Below are 19,422 nucleotides of genomic sequence, written 5' to 3' on the forward strand. Positions count from 1 at the left end.
TACGTGCCTGTTATCCCAGCTACTTGGGAGGCTGAGGTGGGAGGATTGCTTGAGCCTGGGAAGTTGAGGCTGCAGCAAACCAAGATTGTGCCACTGCAAAACAGGTTGGGGGTGGGTAATGGGAGTTAGGAGAGACAGAATAATTTTGGTGGTACCTGGTAGTATATAGCTAATATGCACTTATCAAAAGCTCCGTAAGGATATGTGAGAATGTGGGTGAGCCAATTCAGAGATACAGTAGTCCTTTTTCATTCTTTTCTCAATAAAGTCTTCTTGCCAGCCACCTGTAATTTAAAAGTCATTTCCCCCTCACTTTTGTTATTGAATATGCTGCCTAGCATTAAGTAACCTCCCTTACCTCCAAAAAAACTCCTGAAGAAAGAAAGGAAGCAAAATGTGGCCAAGTATGTTTGGGTTTGTTGTATTCTCCGCCAAGGCTTATGTAATTAACATGTGACCATTTTCCGACAGTTAGATTTTGGATTTGAATTCTATTTTATGTCTTTTGTGTGTTTAAATGCATTTATATTTTAATACTGATATTAAATTATTTCACTTCCTAGTTTGCAGAATTTGATCAGATCATGAAGTCTGACCCTGACCACTTAGCAGAGTTGGTTAAAAGAGTCAATCACTGGCTCACATGCAGTCGCTGGAAGAAAGTTCAGTGGTGCTCACTCTCAGTCATCAAATGTAGGTGTTTTCCTTCACACCTATAGGGTCTTTCATTGTTTTAAGATGGTTTGTGGAGTGTTGTAAAGCTGTCTCAGAGGTGATGCTGGGCAACAGAGACTGAGACTTGTTCGCACTGGGTCCCAGGTTCCTATTTGTAGATGTTCTTTCTTTTTTTATTTTTTGAGTATATGATACTTATTTTCTTTACTCAAATGTGTTATAAGAGTGTCAGTTTCATAGTGTCCTAACAAAATGGAATTCACTGTCTTGATTCTTTTCTCTCGTCCCCGCAACCCTCACCATCCCCTGATCTCTCAGACTTAAACCAGAACTTTTCTTTCTGCCTGCATGGCATCTACAATACACATACCCCCAAAATTCCAAATGTGATTGACTTTCCTTTCTTATCCCTGAAATACTGTCAGTCACCAGATCCTGTTGATTCCTCCTCCAAATACTGTACATTCCTTTCTTTTTCTTGCCAGTGCCTTAGTGAAGTCCTTTTCCGCCTTTTGCATAATAATTTCATTAGCTTCCAGACTGGTTTTCCTGATTTCTTAGAGATCTCTCTCTAAACTAGAAGCCTTTTATGACTTTCCTTTCATAAAAGGTGAAGTCTGAATTATTTGAATGTCTTTCAAAATCATGTGAAATGGTGTGTCAGTTTTTTGTTTCAGTCTCTTCCCCTACCATCCCCCTTAACTCCTGTTCTTTGAAAGGAAGTCTATCATAATCCTGAAAGACACAGTCTTGAACACCATAATCCCAAATGTGGAAATCTCAAGAGATGAAAGTCCCAAAACCAGGATTCTGTAAAAAATAATAGAAATATTCTTTAAAAGATATTTATTTACATTTTTAAAAGGGGATTTGAGAAACATGTAAAAACATGACAGAACTCTTCATAGGCCACTTTACACAATAAAATAGGAAATAACAACATATATATTTTTGAAAGTATAAACACATATACTAACAATAGTTGCATGGGTATAATAGGAGCAGACAAACCATGTTCATAAAGAAGCAGGGCAAAAGGTGAAATGCATAAACACATATTATTGTGGTTGGTAATTGTGCACCCAGCTTTGTTACTGCATTCATCTGAAATACTGTGATGAACAAGCTGTCTTTTGATGAGATCAGTCAAAAATGATGGTGAGTCACCACTGCATTTGTAGTTGCCCAGAGAACTGTGATCTTGAGAAATTTTATCTTTTACAAGTGCAGATGTGTGATAAAGGACATCTGTTCACTGATTGAGGAAGTTTCAGTGTTTTTGTATACACACACAGTGTTTACCCAGAAAGTAAATGTTGTGATAATGCATTTTTGTGGAGTTAAATTTGCAAAATATGAATACAGTAAATTAGAACTCTCTAAAAATTTCTACATAATTAAAAAATGCTAACAATTCAAGATAGTGAAAATAAAAGCAAAGAAAAGAAAAAAAAAAAACCCAAAACTAAAAAGAAAGTTTGACATACAAAAAAGTGTATTACAGGGATAGATTATAGACAGTTGCATGGAGGTAGTCCATAAGAGCTGGCTGTCTTTCTCAGTCATTAACTATATTTTGAAATCTTGTACCATGAATAATAGGTGCTTTTTTTTCTTTTAGGACATGGTTCTTCTTGGAGAATATGTTCATATTCATTTTCTTCATGAGATTGCTCCTTTTGAAATTCTTCTATGATCCCTGTGATTGTGATTTTTGAGATTTTAGATGTTAGGGATTTTAATCGAGGAATTTTGATCTTTTGGGATTTCAACATTTGGGATTATGGATTTTGGGATTAGGATTTCAAACCCCTTTGACATACTGGGCTAAGCTGCTTTTATGTGTGGTTTGGCCAGGTCATAGCAGTTACATAGCTGGCCCAAAACAAAAGTGAGGGACAGAACATTTTGGGGTTGCCTAAGGATCTGTGGCAAACCTTTAATCGTTGGGAACTGTGTGGGAATCAGTAACTTGATTACATTTACAGTTGCCTCTCATACTCATCAGAGTACCTGAAATAGTGCTAGGCACTTGAAAAGGATTCAGTAAATTTTTCCTTATTAGTAGGAGAGGAAAATTCTTTTGGCCTAATGAAAAAGAATCATGCAAACAGATTATTTTTGAGATATTTTGTTAGACAATTGTGAATATAGATAAAAAGAGAACTATTAATATAAAAAGAAAAAAGCAGAATCTCTTTTTCCCATCATTTTACAAATAAAATATAAATATATTACTGTAGTTTAATACGTTCAGCTTTATACATTGCATTATGATAGAAAACACATTATAATAAAATTATCTGTTACACCGTTCATTTGTGGACTGTGTTCTACAGTGGTACTGAAGTCAGTAACCGGGCAGGGATCTTTCAGAATGTTAATAGGAAGCTCTGAAAAAAAATGTTCAAGGCCAGATCATCCTAGGAAACTCTAAGTAACTGAAGTTAAGTAGATTTCTTTGCTGTAGGATTCTCAGAGGCTTCACTCTGTGTTCATTGTGAACCTCCAAACAGAAGTGTAGTGTACAGCTTTTCATACACTCATTTGACAGGTAAATCCTTTTTTCAGGACATACCTGTTCAGTATGTTGCCTAAGACAGTTTGGGAGGTAGCAGTGTAGCATAATAAGGAAATAATGCATTTAAAATGTAAGCCTAACCAGGTACATGATATTATAACTATGCAGTGGGTTCTCCTTGCCCACTACCTAGACAGAACTGATTTATCAAGACGGGAATTGCAGTACAGAAAGAGTAATTCACGTAGAGCCGGCTGTATGGGAGACTGGAGTTTTATGATTACTCAAATCAGTCTCTCTGAAAACTCGGAGATCTGAGTTTTTAAGGATAATTTGGTAGGTAGGGGCTTGGGTTGGAGATGAAATCATAGGGGGTCAAAGTTGAGTTTTTCTTGCTTTATTCTGTTCCTGAGTGGGATCATAGAACTGGCCGGGCCAGATTACCTATCTAGGTGACATCAGCTGGTGCATTGGCAGGTCTGCAGAATATCTCAAGCACTGATGTTAGGTTTTACAAATGTGATGTTGTATACGGGAGCAATTTGGGGAGGTGGCTGTGTGGCTCCTAAACAGTAATTTCTAATCTTGGAGCCAATTTGTTAGTCCTGCAAAGGCTGACTGGTTCCCCAGGCAAGAAGGGGGTTTATTTAGGGAAAGGGCTATTAACGTGTTTGTTTCAAAGTTAAACTATATAAACTAAATTCCTTCCCAAGACTAGTTCGGCCCACACCCAGGAATGAACAAGGACAGCTTAGAGGTTAGGAGCAAGATGGACTTGGTTAGGTCAGATTTCTTTTACATAATTTCCTTCGTTGTAAATTTTGCGCAGGTGGTTTCAGTATCTTTTTATTTTAAGAAGAATAAGAAATTATAGAAATGTTAAAACTGGTTGGGCATGGTGGCTCACACCTGTGATCCTAGCCTTTTGGGAGGCTGAGGTGGGAGAATCACTTGAGGTCACGAATTTGAGACCAACCTGGCCAACATGGCAAAACCCTGGTTCAAATAAAAATCCAAAAATTAGCCTGGCGTGGCATGTGCCTGTAGTGCCACCTACTCAGGAGGCTGAGGCATGAGAATCGCTTGAACCCGGGGGGGTGGAGGTTGCAGTGAGCCAAGATCATGCCATTGCACTTCAGCCTGGGTTGAGACTCTGTCAAAACGAAAACAAACAAACAAAAAAGAAATGTTAAAACTTTCTGTTTTTGATATCTGATACATAATACAAGATTTCATGTTTCTTGAGAATTACTTTGTGAAAATGAGTTTTTTAAAATATATGTTAGATTTAAACTGAATAATTTTCTATCATTTTATTTTACTCTTACATGTAGTGAAAAACAAAATAAAATATCGAGCTGAAGCCTGCATTAAAATGCAAAAAACTATTCGAATGTGGCTTTGCAAGAGGAGACACAAACCTCGGTAAGATGAATAGTCCCTAAAAAGAACTCTACAAAACCTAGTTACTGTAATACAAAATGACAATAAAGTCATAATAAAAAGCAGTTTGGATACTCAAGGAGTTTTCTCACGTTCTTGGTAAGATGATATATTAGTCTTCTATTTGTAATATTTATTTGAAATTAGTTAATTCATTTATTACCTTATTACTTGCCTCATTCTATGAAAGGATTTGAAGTGCCATACGAAAATGTATAAAGATTATAAAACAAGAAATAAGTGTTGAGAGAAGCTCTTTTATTCCGATTATTTTAGTTATTTGAGTTTCTTGATAATATCAAGGTGACATTTTTAAAAAAAACTCACTAATATGTTTACCAAAATTTTCAAGATTATCTGTAGGAATTACATTGCCCCATTATAAATTAGTCTTTATTTCTTATTTGAATCTTTCATTTTTAATTTAGACTTAAGAACTGTAAGTCTGAATATCTATTGATCCATCACACCTTTTCAAAGAGACTTAGATAACTCCTTTAAGGTCCTCTGTGATTTGTATTCTCAAAGTTGTAGAAGGCTTTAATCCTGTTGACAGGCATCAGTGTCATTCACACTCATATTTGATTTTTTAAGCCTTCAACAAAAGATCTGAAAAAGAGAATACTAGATAATATTGAAAACGGAAGTGAAATACCCTGTTTAGCATTTTATAAATGAAAAATCTGCCAAAAGTACTATACGATGAAATTAGGCTCTAATGAAGTATTATTTTTACAGCATTGATGGCCTGGTTAAGGTGGGCACACTGAAAAAACGACTTGATAAATTTAATGAGGTAGTCAGTGTGTTGAAAGATGGAAAACCAGAGATGAATAAACAGATCAAGGATCTGGAAATTTCTATTGATGCTTTGATGGCCAAAATTAAGGTATGTAATTTTAACCCAGATGACTTTGACTTTTTACATAATTTAATATATTTTGTTACTGATATTGAAATTGTATAGAAAAGGTCCTTAGTTTTTCAAAATTACAAAATGTGTTGAGATCCAATGATGGCAAGTAGATGCTCATCATATTACCTCTACACTTTATGTTTGAAAAATTTCATAGCAAAAAGTTAAAGAAGATAATTTTTATGCCATTTCTTCTGTTGCTAAGAAAGATATTCCCCACAGCTTTATACCTAGGTGATGGGATGATCTGTGCATCAAACCCACCATGGCACACGTTTACCTGTGTAACAAACCTGCACATCCTGCACATGCATCCCTGAAATTAAAATAAAAGTTGAAGGCTGTGTGTGGTGGCTCATGCCTGTAATCCCAGCACTTTGGGATTACGAGGTCAGGAGATCAAGACCTTCCTGGCCAACATGGTGAAACCCTGTCTCTACTAAAAATACAAAAACTAGCTGGGCATGGTGGTGTGCACTTGTAATTCCAGCTATTGGGGAGACTGAGGCAGGAGAATCGCTTGAACCCAGGAGGTAGAGATTGCAGTGAGCCAAGATCACACCACTGCATTCCAGCCTGGCGACAGAGTGAGACTCCATCTCAAAACAAACAAACAAAAAAAATTGAAGCAAAAAGAAAACACAAAACACATATATTAAAAAAAAAAAAGATGTTCCTTCCACAAAAGAACAACTAAAATACCATACTTTATTGGTGAGCTTTTGCATAATCATGACTTAGAGAGGATGAATGCAAATAATTTAATTTGTTTCATGCTTTTCTACTTTGAGAAACTAATTTTTACATTATAAAAGTGGTGGGGCACGGTGGCTCCCGCCTGTAATCCCAGAACTTTGGGAGGCCGAGGTGGGTGGATTACTTGAGGTCAGGAGGTTGAGACCAGCCTGGCCAACATGGTGAAATCCCGTCTCTACTAAAAATACAAAAGTTAGTCGGGTGTGGTCACACGCGCCTGTAGTTGCAGCTACTTGGGAGGCTGAGGCAGGAGAATTGCTTGAACCCAGGAGGCAGAAGTTGCAGTGAGCCAAGATTGTGCCACTGCACTCCAGCCTGGGTGACAGAGCGAGACTGTGTCTAAAAATAATTAAATAAATAAATGATAAAAGTAATATTATAACAAATTTGGAGGCCAGATGTGATGGCTCATGCCTGTATTCCCAGTACTTTGGGAGGCCCAGGCAGATGGATCCCCTGAGCTCAGGAGTTAGAGAGCAGCCTGGTCAACATGGCGAAAACCTGTCTCCACCAAAAATACAAAAAATTAGTTGGGCAAGGTGGCATGAGCCTGTGGTCCCAAGGAGGCTGAGGTTAGAGGATTGCTTGAGCCCGGGAGGTGGAGGTTGCAGTGAGCAGAGATTGCACCACTGCACTCCAACCTGGGTGACAGACCCGTGGCTTAAAACAACAACAACAACAAAAATTGGAGAAACCACCAAAAACCTCTTAATACCTCCACGTTAACAAATTCAGTTAATATACTGTTGTATATCACAGTATATTTTTACTTTTATCTTTACAGTATAATTTTACTTGTTTTTACTTTACCTTACGCTCTTTTATGCATAAATGTTTACATAGTTCTTATCATAATACACATTTCAATTTCTATCTCTACCATTATGATATATACTCGTCCATGTTAATACATTATTTTCATAGATATGATAATGTAATTTACTTAATTTTGTGAAAATAGCAATTTCCTCTCCAATTTTGTGGGAAAAAAATGGGACCCCTTTTTTTGTTTTGATTTTTATTTGATTACTAGTGGAATTGAAGACTCTTCTGTGTTTGTTAATTATATTTCATATTTCATTAATTACATTTTGTATCTTTTCCTCAATTTTATTTTAGAGTTTTAATGCTTTTTCTCAGTTTCATAGGTCAGTGCAAGTATGTGGGATATAATAAATGTCTTAATGTGAGCATTTTATATTTTCTGCAGATACTTTATGTAAACAATGGCAATCTTGGAGGTAGAAAGGAAAAAAAAGATCTGGAGGAAAATGAAAATGCTATAAATAGACTCAACTGATTTTATAAATCTGTCAAGGGCCATCCTTGTTTATGTGGTATTATAAATTAACCCACCCACATTTTTTGAAGGCGAAATCATCCAATAATTTTGGATATATTTAGTAATTTTTAAAGTATTCTCTAGGTACTATTTGAACATTATTATAAAGTAGTAGTAAACTCTTGCTAAATTAGCTGATCATTACTTAAGAAATAGTTTTTTCTTTTTGAGACAAGAGTCTTGCTCTGTTGCGCAGGCTGGAGTGCAGTGGCGTGATCTCGGTTCACTGTAACCTCTGCCTCCCGGGTTCAAGCAATTCTCCTGCCTCAGCCTCCCGAGTAGCTGGGACTACAGGTGTGTACCACCATGCCTGGCTAATTTTTGTATTTTTTTTTGTTAGAGACGGGATTTCACTATGTTGGCCAGGCTGGTCTCGAACTCCTGACCTCAGGTGATCTGCCCACCTCGGCTCCCAAAGGGCTGGGATTACAGGCATGAGCCACCATACCGGGCGTAGAAATAATTTTTCACTGCAATATATTACCTTATCCACAGTACACCTGTCTGATGTCTAATACTTGTGTGCAGAGATAACATAAAACATTTTTTGAATAGTATTTAATGTACAAACAGTATAGCAAAGATAACGGACATATTGCTTACCATCTTACCTAGTTTTTGCTGTATTTGCATACTGGAGTAGTTTTTTATTTTAAATCGTAGTAAAAAAACAATACAAACGTAAAATTTATCTTAACCATTTTTAAGTTTATAGTTCAGTATTGTTAAGTATATTCACATGGTTGTGCAATAGAAGAAATAAGCTTTTACGTACCTATTATTTTATTTTTTAAAGTCCACTATGATGACGCGGGAACAAATACAGAAAGAATATGATGCACTGGTTAAAAGCTCAGAGCAACTCCTCAGTGCATTACAGAAAAAAAAACAGCAGGAAGAGGAAGCAGAAAGGCTGAGGCGTATTCAAGAAGAAATGGAAAAGGAAAGAAAAAGACGTGAAGAAGATGAAAAACGTCGAAGAAAGGAGGAGGAGGAAAGGCGGATGTGAGGCATTTATATTATTTTGAATAAGAGACTTAAATAGTGAATTATTGGTATTCACAGTGGTTAATGATAGTTCCTTTTTTTGTTTTGTTTTTGAGACAGCGTCTCACTCTGTCACCCAGGCTGGAGTGCAGTGGCGTGATCTCGGCTTACTGCACTCTGCCTCTCGGGTTCAATTGATTCTCCTGCCTCGCCTCCTGAGTAGCTGGGACTACAGGCACACACCAACATGCCTGGCTAATTTTTGTATTTGTATTAGGGACGGGGTTTCACTGTGTTGGCTAGGCTGGTCTCAAACTCCTGACCTCAGGGGATCCGCCCGCCTCAGCCTCCCAAAGTGCTGGGATTACAGGCGTGAGCAACTGTGCCAAGTTGACAATTCTTAAAACGGTGTTCTTATTTTAATGAACCAATTTTGTAATAAGTTTGAAAATTGAGAAAATAAGCTCATTTTATAATAATGATAACATAAAATAATTTTAACTATAATCTGAATTTTAGTTAGACTCTTATACCTGAAGATTTTCTTCTTTTTAAAGCTATGATTTGTTTATTGTTTTCTAAGCTAGGTAAATGACATTTCTACTTTTCTGCAGTTTTAAAACTAATAACGTTTTGAAAGATTGCCATGATAGGGTCAAGAGAATGGATGAGTTGTTGAGTTGGAGAGGGAGTAGAGGGAAGCACCTTTAATCAGGACCTTACAGCCAGGCTTTGTAATCACATTAATCTAGAGATGTTAAAAGTTATAGAATACAATTACATTTGTTTTATTTAAGAATTATTGTCAATAGAGTTAAATTTTATTTTGTTCAAAATAAGTTGATATATGTGACCAGGAGGTTAATTTGCATTCCCAATCTGTTGCCTTTATTATTAAATAATAGTTAAATTGTCTTCTGAAGGATTCCTTATTTTCTGTTAAATTTTTGAAGAGTTTTCTATTTTTTATTAGGAAACTTGAGATGGAAGCAAAGAGAAAACAAGAAGAAGAAGAGAGAAAGAAAAGAGAAGATGATGAAAAACGCATTCAAGTACGTACTTACTGGATTGAATTTCTATTAAAATGAAACCTACAGGCCAGGCGCTGTGGCTCATGCCTGTAATCCCAGCTCTTTGGGAGGCCGAGGCGGGCGGATCACGAGATCAGGAGATCGAGACCATCCTGGCTAATGCAGTGAAACCCCATCTCTACTAAAAATAACAAATTAGCTGGGTGTGGTGACGGGCACCTGTAGTCCCAGCTAATTGGGAGGTTGAGGCAGGAGAACGATGTGAACCTGGGAGGCGGAGCTTGCAGTGAGCCGAGATGGCACCACTGCACTCCAGCCTGGGCAACAGAGTGAGACTCTGTCTCAAAAATAAATAAATAAATAAAATAAAATAAAATAAAATAAAATAAAATAAAATGGAACCTACAAAGGAAGTGAAAATGAGATCTTGATTTGCTAGATAAGCTGTCACTAGTTTATCCCAGAGACCAAAGGCCAGTTTTTGAAGTGGTTATGGGAATGGACTTTGGAACTAGGGAAATGGGTTCAAATCCAGGATCAGTCACTGACAGAAATTGTAACATTGTATAGATTATAGTGAGTAACTTGGGTCACAGTTTTCTCTTTGTAGAATGTGGATAGATAATAGTTGCAAGCATTTGATAGTTAATACATGTTAAAGCATTTTGAACACTGTGTACCTCAATAAATATTAATAATTGTTATTGTACCTAGGGGAGAGTCAAATGAAAATTCACTTAAAATGTTAAGTTTTAAGATATCATACAACTTTGTAGATACTGGTATTAATAAATTAGGATTAAGATTCTCTCTCCACCCCTCGTTTTTAAAAAGTCCCATGTTAAGAATAAATTGCTCATGTATTTGACTTTCTGTTTGTCATGGCTTTCATAATATATCCTAAGCATAACTCAAACTTTAAATTCCTGACATCTGCTCTCTAGGTGCTAGTGTTAATGGGATGCCTAAGATACTCATATGATGTTTGGGACACTAATATTTATAGTCATAGAATTGTGGCGCTGTGGTTCTTCTGCCTTCTCTTGGTCTTGGGAAAGAGGCAAAATGGGGATGTGTTTGAAGCATTAATTATAATAGAGAAGAAAATAGACTGAAGAGATCAGTGCTTAAGCAATTCCTTAGTAAAGAACTTGTATGGGGGCAGTTATGCCTTCCCTTTTATTTGAAGTAATAAGGGGAGCGATCAAGTAAACAAGTGAAGAACTCTTGGTGAAATGGCTTTCTGCCCTTGTCAGGCTGAAGTGGAGGCACAGCTGGCCCGACAGAAGGAGGAGGAATCCCAGCAGCAAGCGGTTCTGGAGCAGGAGCGCAGGGACCGGGAGCTGGCCCTGAGGATTGCCCAGAGTGAAGCCGAGCTCATCAGTGATGAGGCCCAGGCTGACCTGGCACTGCGGAGGTACTGGGGCCCCTGGGTGGGGTATAGCGCGCTCTCCTTTGCTTTTTCTATCTCTGCCTCTCATTTCCATGCAAAAGGGAATAGGAGAAAATCATATTCTGAAGGCCCTGGTATATTTGAGCTAAAATAATTTTAAAATTACTTGTATCAGCTTTCATACTCAAGTGAATGAAATAATTGACTTTTCATCAAATTAATAAACTATTGAAAAATAAGACTAAAATTTCACTAATGAGTACTCTGTTAAGAAAACATATTAACTTTTACCCTGAAATTGTTTAAGAGTGTAGTATATTAGGTAGGCACCTAATTTCTAAATACCTGTCATCAAACACTGGCATCGAAATAAGTTGACGGTGTTATATAATGCAGTTTAATGTATTTGTAGTTGAGATTTTGCATTAGAAAAATCGAATGCAAAAAAATTCAATATGTTAAACATCCTGTTAGTTGAAATGAGAAATGTACTCTGCAGTGCCTCAGCATAAATGAGTTTCCCTTTCCAAGAAGGGAGAGTTAAATTCATTGAAATATTTTGGCTTCTTGGGTTTCTGAATTCTCTCTAAGCACTCCACTCCACTATAGTGGAGTGTGTAGGAATTTGGAAGCTCTTATTAAAATTTGCAGAAAGGTTTAATAGATTCATTTTTTTAAAAAATTAGTATGTAGAAGCATTAATTATTTTGATTATTTATAATAACAAAACTATTTTGTGAGGTTCCTTTGTATGTAGGTATATATATGTTGTGTATATATTGAGAGGCACATAGACACATGTAACCATGCTTTTCAGAACTTAAAAGCAGTTTATGACGAAATACAGAGTACAACCACTAGATGGCGATGTTTCCTTGTGAAAGGATCAAATTGCAATGTAATGGAATATTTAGCAAAAAAACAAAAGACAGGGAAAGAAAGGGGCGTATTGAGTTGCCCTCACGTTTTTTCTATTAGGTTGGTGCGAAAGTAATTGCGGTTTTTGGCATGTGTAAAGCTGCAGTAACTTTTGCATCAACCAAATAGTATGTGATTGTATTGGGGAGCTCTGGGACTGCTTGTATATTAACGTACATTATACTGTGAATAAGCTGAATATGGCTATATGAACAAAAGATGTTATAATTATTAAGCTCTTGGGTTTGAGTCCAATGTTTGGGCTTTTAAAGATTTCACTATAATTAAAATATTTTAGCCCAGATAGGGCTTTTATAAATGCAGACTCAGCTCAGCTGCTGTTGTATTCATTCCACCTGTGTTATGTCAGAATGATTGGGAGCCTTTATGTGTAGCTGACTAGCCACCTAGGGCAGGCTCTTAAATGAACCAGACTTTTACAGCTGCTATCCCTGATGTCTGTGAGGAAGTACTGCGGTTGACAGAGTTGATTTTATTATGGCAGAAGTCAGTTTCTCAGGGACTCGTTAATGTAGTCATTATTGGTACTTATCATCAAGCTTTATGTTTATGCACTTGAAATATCAAGCTATATCCAGTGCCATTCCATATACTGTATACAAGATACTGGCTCATATGTGGACCCTTCCCATCTTCAGACAGGTACACTTCTTCCAGGTTGAGTAGTCTCTGAGAAAGAGTGGACCATTTAGGACCTTTGATATAAACAAATTACCTGTAATTTAAATTAAGCAGAATTAGCTAGGTAATGGGACCATATTAAGTAAAGAGGAGGTATTCAAACCATTATGACTTGAAAGGCAGAAGAGCTAGTTTTAGTTCTGTGGTTCAGACCTAGGGATGGTATGAGGAATGACCTCCAAATCCTTTCTGTCAGCTCTCCGGGAAGCTTTCCCTGACCCTCAGGTCCTCATGAGCTCCTTCCCTTCTGGACATCGTGGTGATTTTATAGTCTGAACTACAAGCATTAGCACTTCATTATGAATGATATTCTGTACAGATATCGCATGTTTGATAGTGTAATCTTACTCCATGGGCTGTAGCTAAATGTTTTTGAATGTTTATTTTACCTTTGTTAGCACTGAGTTTTTTCTATAACAAATTTATGAGTAAGAACCAAGTAAACTCTTCTTAATCTATAGCATGATGTTGTTGGGTTCTGTGCTGTGTTAAAAAATATATATATTATAGATTGATTCTGCTTCAATAAGCAATTTTAAGTTACTTTTCCAGCTTGGATTCATATCCAGTAACTTCTAAGTAAGAATTGTTTTCGATGTATGTCATACGTTCTAAAATATAATTTCAATCAGTTATACATATGATCCTTGATGCAAAGAGATGGTTTCACATTACCTAACATTGTAAAATAATATCCAGATTCTATTAAAAACAAACCTCACAATGTATGAATTTTCTAATCTAGATGTAATGTATTGGCTCTTTAATTTTCACTGCATGCCTTATTTTCCAATCATTTTTAATGAATACTTAAAAATATATTAAAATTCTGAGTGATCTCATGCGTTGATTAGAAACAATTGAGTTTTTAAAATCAATGATAAAGTAATTGAAACACAAATTTGCACAATCCAGATTTTCACAGTTCACAATTGGTTACGATATTAACTAAAATATATTCTTTTCACAGAAATGATGGAGCAAGACCCAAAATGACACCGTATGTCACTTACCTTTACCTTTTTAAAAATAGGTTGTAGATACTTTTCGGGAGTAGTTTTTCTCATTGGAGTAAATTTTAAATTATTTTCTTCTATTGAAAGATAATGAGATAACCTTTTTCATCTTTTTCTTCTCTAGGAACAATGTTTAATGCTCTTGTTTGGTGCTCAATCACAGTAGCTCATGATTTGGTTTCCTTCTTTGTATCATCTGCTTAAACCATAATGTAACACCCATTTTGTTTTGTGTTTTCTTTTTTTTTTTTTTTTGAGACAGAGTTTTGCTCTTGTTGCCCAGGCTAGAGTTCAGTGGTCTGATCTCGGCTCACTGCAACCTCTGCCTCTTGGGTTCAAGCGATTTTCCTGCCTCGGCCTCCCAAGTAGCTGGGACTACAGGCACACACACCACCACGCCTGGCTAATTTTGTATTTTTGGTAGAGACGGGGTTTCACCATGTTGGCCAGGATGGTCTCAATCTCTTGACCTCGTGATCCACCCGCCTCGGCCTCCCAAAGTACTGGGATTATAAGCATGAGTCACCGCACCTGGCGTGTTTTATGTATTTTTTTAAACTGCCCCTTACCTTCTTTATAGAAGCAGGTGTGGAGGCATAAATAATAATAAAATATTTGATTTTCAGTATATACGATAGTTCATTCTGCTACATCTAAAATAATTCATCATCTGAAATTATATATGTAATGCTAACTTCGATGCTAATGTATCTTTTTCTTATGAAAATCTACCCACAAAGAATCCAGGTAACATTTGGAGTATAAATTTTGTTTATATAAAATATAAAACATATTTTGTATGTATGTTATGTATACTACATATAAGGATTTTGGAACATATATAAAATCTTAAATAGCTTTAAGGACTCCAACTTAACATTTATGTTGATGGTTCTCAACTCTATCAGACTCCAGCCCCAATGACAATTTTTTAATAAACGATGCAACCTGTGTAAATAACTCTCCAAACAATATACATAAAGTGGAAATACAAGGATAGTCATTTATAATAAGACATACTTATTTAATATGAAAGTGCTTGTGCATAACTGCAGTAGAAGACATGATAAGTGATCAGATGTTTTTGCTTATGTATAGAATCACCACGAATGCTGTAGCTACAAATACAAATTGATATAGGAATGTTGTGTTGGGCATTCACATGCCATGAAATTGTGAACAGTCCTTTGTGAAGTTCTGAACAGAGCGAAGTACAATATTCTCTCAATTGCACAGTATTTGTGTAAGCCCTAAAAAAATTCTGTGAATATTAAAGGCATGCAGAAAATACGTTGTTTACATGTAAAACTTTGTTTACATGTAAAATAGGTGTTTGTATGTGTTTTTCACCTCTGTATGTCTGACGGACATGTTAAAGTTAAATGGGGCATGGAGCAGTTCTTCCTTGGGTAGGACATTTGGCATTCCTTTCCCCTTACATCAGCAGATGACAGGAGTATACGCACACATCGTTGTTACCACAATACTGCCCCAAATTTTGAAAATACCTCTGAGTGGGTACTCTTGCCCTCCATTGCCGTAACTGCTTTATAGTTAACCATTTGAGCTTGAATTAAATAAGTCCTGCAGTCAATGTCTAAGGTGAAATTGTATTTGCATATAGTGTGGTAAAATCAGAAGGAAGAAAGCGCCTGGGTGCAGGAACCATTTCTGTCTGGTGAATTTGTTGTAGTGTATTGGTCTAGGTCAGGTGTATCTTGATGTAGGGTCAAGGAGGATAATGCATCAGTAGAGACTGCCATTCATTGTACTGTCAAAACACACAGAAAAACACCTGTACGATCAACAGACCCAGTGGTAAAGAGATTTGAAAGTCCATGGACTCCCTTAAAACCTAACATGGGAAAAGAAATGGAGGAAGCTTTAGGAGGAAAAGATGGTAAAAACAGATGCTCTTGAATCCTGAGACAAAAACCTTGAGGTGGAGTGATAATAGAATTAAACATACCTATCAAAATCATGCTGCATTTGAAAGTGAGAAGATTCTGAGAAACTACTAGCTTAGAGAGAGATTGATAAATGTATTGCTCAAAAGATAATTTTTATTAGATTGTATTTGTGTTATATTTTGTTTTTGCTGTCCTTCACTGTCAGCTTTGAAGGATATCTTGTTCTCTGACTGTGCTTTCTTACACCTCCATCCGTACATAATTGTAGACAGTGTTCATGATGAGAAAAGAGGAATACAGGAGTCTTCTGCTCCTTTAGTCAGGGTCCCAGCTCTTGGCAGGCATTCAGGAAATTGCGCCTCAAAGCAAATATACCCATCCTCTTTTCTTATGATTTTACTGATTTGGAAGGGTTTGAGGTTACTAGAGTTTGATGAGTAGAATGAATGAGAAAATAATTATGAAGGAAAAGAGCAAAACGCAGGGAAATAAAGAAGTGTTGATGAACACTAGGAAACTTCATTCCCTTTTAAAGAATTAAACACATTTTGAGAAAAGTTATACTGTTTTGGGTAACAAAAGCAAGGTAAGTTTTTTGTCTTTGGCAAATGTTTATTCTTGGAAGGTCAGAATGCCTCAGATCTTTCATTAGTCCCTGTTTTGATATTCTTTTTCTTAAGAGCATGCTTCGATTTGGAATTTTAGAGCTTTGAACACATCAGATTCTTTTTTAAACTCTGACACTGTCAAATACATCAGCTTGTGGTTTTCCACCATTGTGCCTTATCTAACTAATATTTACTAAACAACTCTGGTGCAAAAATCCTCACATGGAATCTATATCTTGCCAAGTTTCCTGTATGGATTTAGACCATGTTATTTGTATTCTGTATGTAAAAGAATACCATAAAAGCTTTCCTGAGATTTTATCTAAAAGTTGCTACTGCAAAAATGGAGAGGCATTCAGATAACTTTAACTGGATTTAAACGAAAATATTGCTGTGTGTTATGGCTAGATTTGTTGAAAACTATATCGTAGGCATTAACAAAGTAAAACAGTTATAAACAGTTGTTAAATAATATTGAAAAAATATATTTTAATTATACTTTTAGATCTTTTAATTAATTTATGTAGTATGCCTTTTATGTAACCATATTGTGTTATTTTTCTTGTAGGGAACAAATGGCCAAAGAAATGTCAGAATTTTTGAGTAGGTTAGTGCAGTGTAATTGGGGGAAATGAGTGTTCACCTCAAAATCATATTTTTAAATTACTTTTGATTATTTGGACCAGAACCTGTTACATGAGTAGCCTGCTTTTTCTATGTAAAGTGATATTTATTTCTGTACAAGAAATATCACTTCTCCCTCACACTACCCAACAAAGAAAAAGTTAAAAAGCAGTATTCCTTCAAGGTCGTGGGGATACCATTGGTATTTTGAATGGGACAGTTCCCTTGGCAGTGGAACTCTACTGCTTATCTCTGGCCGCCACCAACTTAGTCTCAGTAGGAGATTTCTTCCCCTCGTCATGACAAAATGAGTATTTCGCAGCTCTCCCTGGGGTGGTGCTCCCCCTAATTTGTGCCTCGTTGAAGAGGAGGTAGAGGAAGAGCATGGCTCTTGAGGGGCTCTGCACTATGGCACATGGTTTGAAAACCACTGGTGTAAATTGAGCCACCAACAGGATCTGGTCTGTTACTTTTATAAATGGATATGATTCACTAACATGTTAATTCTTAATTTTGAAGTTATAAAGATAATTAACAGTGTTAATATATTTTTAAAAATCAGTGTGCTACTGTTGTATTCTTTACATGATTGTCTTTATAGCAAGTCTGAATAATCAGCAAATTATCCCTTTACTATTTTAGTAACTCCAGAAATGGAGGTGGGGAAACATTTAAATGTGTTGCATTGATGTACTTCTTTGGATGCTGTTTTTTAGTAGATGTACTTTTGTTTCAGTTAATAGGAATGAAAAGTTAGTGTTATTAAAACCATAGTTTAAGCAATAATCATTTGAATTTAACGTAATTTTTAAAAGTATCAAAACACATTTTACATATATTCTAATACCTTATATACATTGACAATCTATAACACTGTAAGTCAGTTTACCTCTTCTTTCAGAAGAAAACAAGAACAAAACATAATAATTTTCAGCTGTCCTCCTAGAAAAGAGTCCCAGAACAGCTTAAAAATAAAAGGATTTTTTTTTTTTTTTTGGTTTATTGATTGGTAGTTTAAGGATGTAGAAAAGACAAAGAATATTTGAATTAATGTAAAAGCATGATTTATTGTTAAGGAAATGAGAGACCTTGCTGATACACAGCTGGCCGTTTTTGAGCAAAGCAATTAAGACCAAAAAGCTACATGGAAAATTGCCACTTACACCGCTTATGAAAAGTATAGATTCTGCAACAAAGCTAAAACAGATTTTAATCATAAAAATACAGGAAGGACTAATGGCCACACATTATTCTTTAGCTAGTCTTATATGTAACTAACAATCACTACGTCAAACAATTTTAAGTATGTAGGATGAAGAATGCTATTTTTTATTCTCTAGAAAGAAAGCGTATGCAGGCCTTTTAAAGAAGTGAGGGCACCTTATTTATTTCATTGTTAAGCTTAATATTGAAAGAATAATTTCCTTTACTTCAGGAAGAAAGTAACATATTCTCAGACATCATTTTTCAATTAAATATGTGTCTTCACTGCTTGCCAGGATGGCTGTTATCTTTCAAAATGTAAAAGACTGAGGAAATACATGTTTATTTTCAGGTATTATATTTTGATCAACCCTCTTTAAGAGGAAGTATCTTCCAGGTAGTAGATGATAATGGAGAATTTCCTTGTATGATATATAAGAAGCAATGCTTTTGTTCTTTAATACTTATTTTAATATTTTGTGCCACCTTCTTTTCATGTCTTGAAATGTGATGTATTTAAACTCTTTGTTACATTGAGCTTAAAGTCTTGAAGCTTATTCTGCGTGTCTGCTATTTGCAAGTGTAATCTTTTGCTGAAAAATAAGTGTATTATTACAGAAAAGAAATTGTTCGCATATTTTCTGATTAATGATCTCAAATTATATGCATAAAAGTCTTAAAGACCAGGTGTGGTGGCTCACGCCTGTAATCCCAGCACTTTGAGAGACCGAGATGGGCGGATCACTTGAGCTCAGGAGTTTGAGACCAGCCTGGGCAACATGGCGAGACCACATCTCTACAAAAAATACAAAAATTAGCCTGGCTGGTTGGTGGGTACCTGTAGTCCCAGCTATTTAGGTGGCTGAGAGAGTACAGCAGGCTACTCATGTAACAGGAGAATTGCTTGAGCCCGGTGGTGGAGGTTTCAGTGAGCCAAGATTGTACCACTGCACTCCAGCCTGGGTGACAGAGCCAGACCCTTTCTCAACAAAACAAAACAAAACAAAACAAAAAACTAAACAAACAACAAAAAAACAAAAAAGCAGGCCTTAAAGCACTGAGTAGCCCTGTTTTGAAAAAGTTGAATTTATTTCATTTAATTGAGTGCTTTGGATTTTATTTCTTTTCTCTTTCCTCATACAAATGTTCCCACTGAATGGGTCATAATACAACACGTGTGCCCTTTGAAGTCTCTGTTATTTACCTCATGAGCTAAAATCTCTTGAATTTACTACTTTTCTTATTATGAGGGTATGGATTTTGTCTGCTTATAGAACTTTTCTAAGTGTTCTTATAGCAGTGAAGCCTAGAAAGTAAGAGTTTCCAGATTCCATCCATTCTTTTAGCTGACTTTAATGACTCTCATGTGGTGGGTTG

At 36.1% G+C, this 19,422-nt stretch overlaps 1 protein-coding gene across 7 annotated transcripts in view; it reads left to right on the top strand.

The window, feature by feature from the left end:
• MYO6 (myosin VI) overlaps positions 1 to 19,422 on the top strand; it is a 172,062-nt gene that overhangs the window by 143,058 nt on the left and 9,582 nt on the right. For 3 of the 7 annotated variants that reach the window (XM_010372237.2, XM_010372238.2, XM_010372243.2), the window contains 9 exons: positions 564 to 693; positions 4,531 to 4,621; positions 5,378 to 5,528; positions 8,450 to 8,658; positions 9,614 to 9,692; positions 10,928 to 11,088; positions 13,237 to 13,263; positions 13,655 to 13,684; positions 16,787 to 16,825. In XM_010372237.2, the coding sequence (XP_010370539.2) occupies positions 564 to 693; positions 4,531 to 4,621; positions 5,378 to 5,528; positions 8,450 to 8,658; positions 9,614 to 9,692; positions 10,928 to 11,088; positions 13,237 to 13,263; positions 13,655 to 13,684; positions 16,787 to 16,825 (917 nt within the window). The remainder of the gene's footprint in view (positions 1 to 563; positions 694 to 4,530; positions 4,622 to 5,377; positions 5,529 to 8,449; positions 8,659 to 9,613; positions 9,693 to 10,927; positions 11,089 to 13,236; positions 13,264 to 13,654; positions 13,685 to 16,786; positions 16,826 to 19,422) is intronic. The other 4 variants (XM_010372240.2, XM_010372239.2, XM_010372241.2 and 1 more) reach the window with 2 other exon arrangements.

This window comes from Rhinopithecus roxellana, chromosome 4 (assembly GCF_007565055.1).
Source record: "Rhinopithecus roxellana isolate Shanxi Qingling chromosome 4, ASM756505v1, whole genome shotgun sequence".
NCBI classification, from domain to species: Eukaryota; Metazoa; Chordata; class Mammalia; order Primates; family Cercopithecidae; genus Rhinopithecus; species Rhinopithecus roxellana.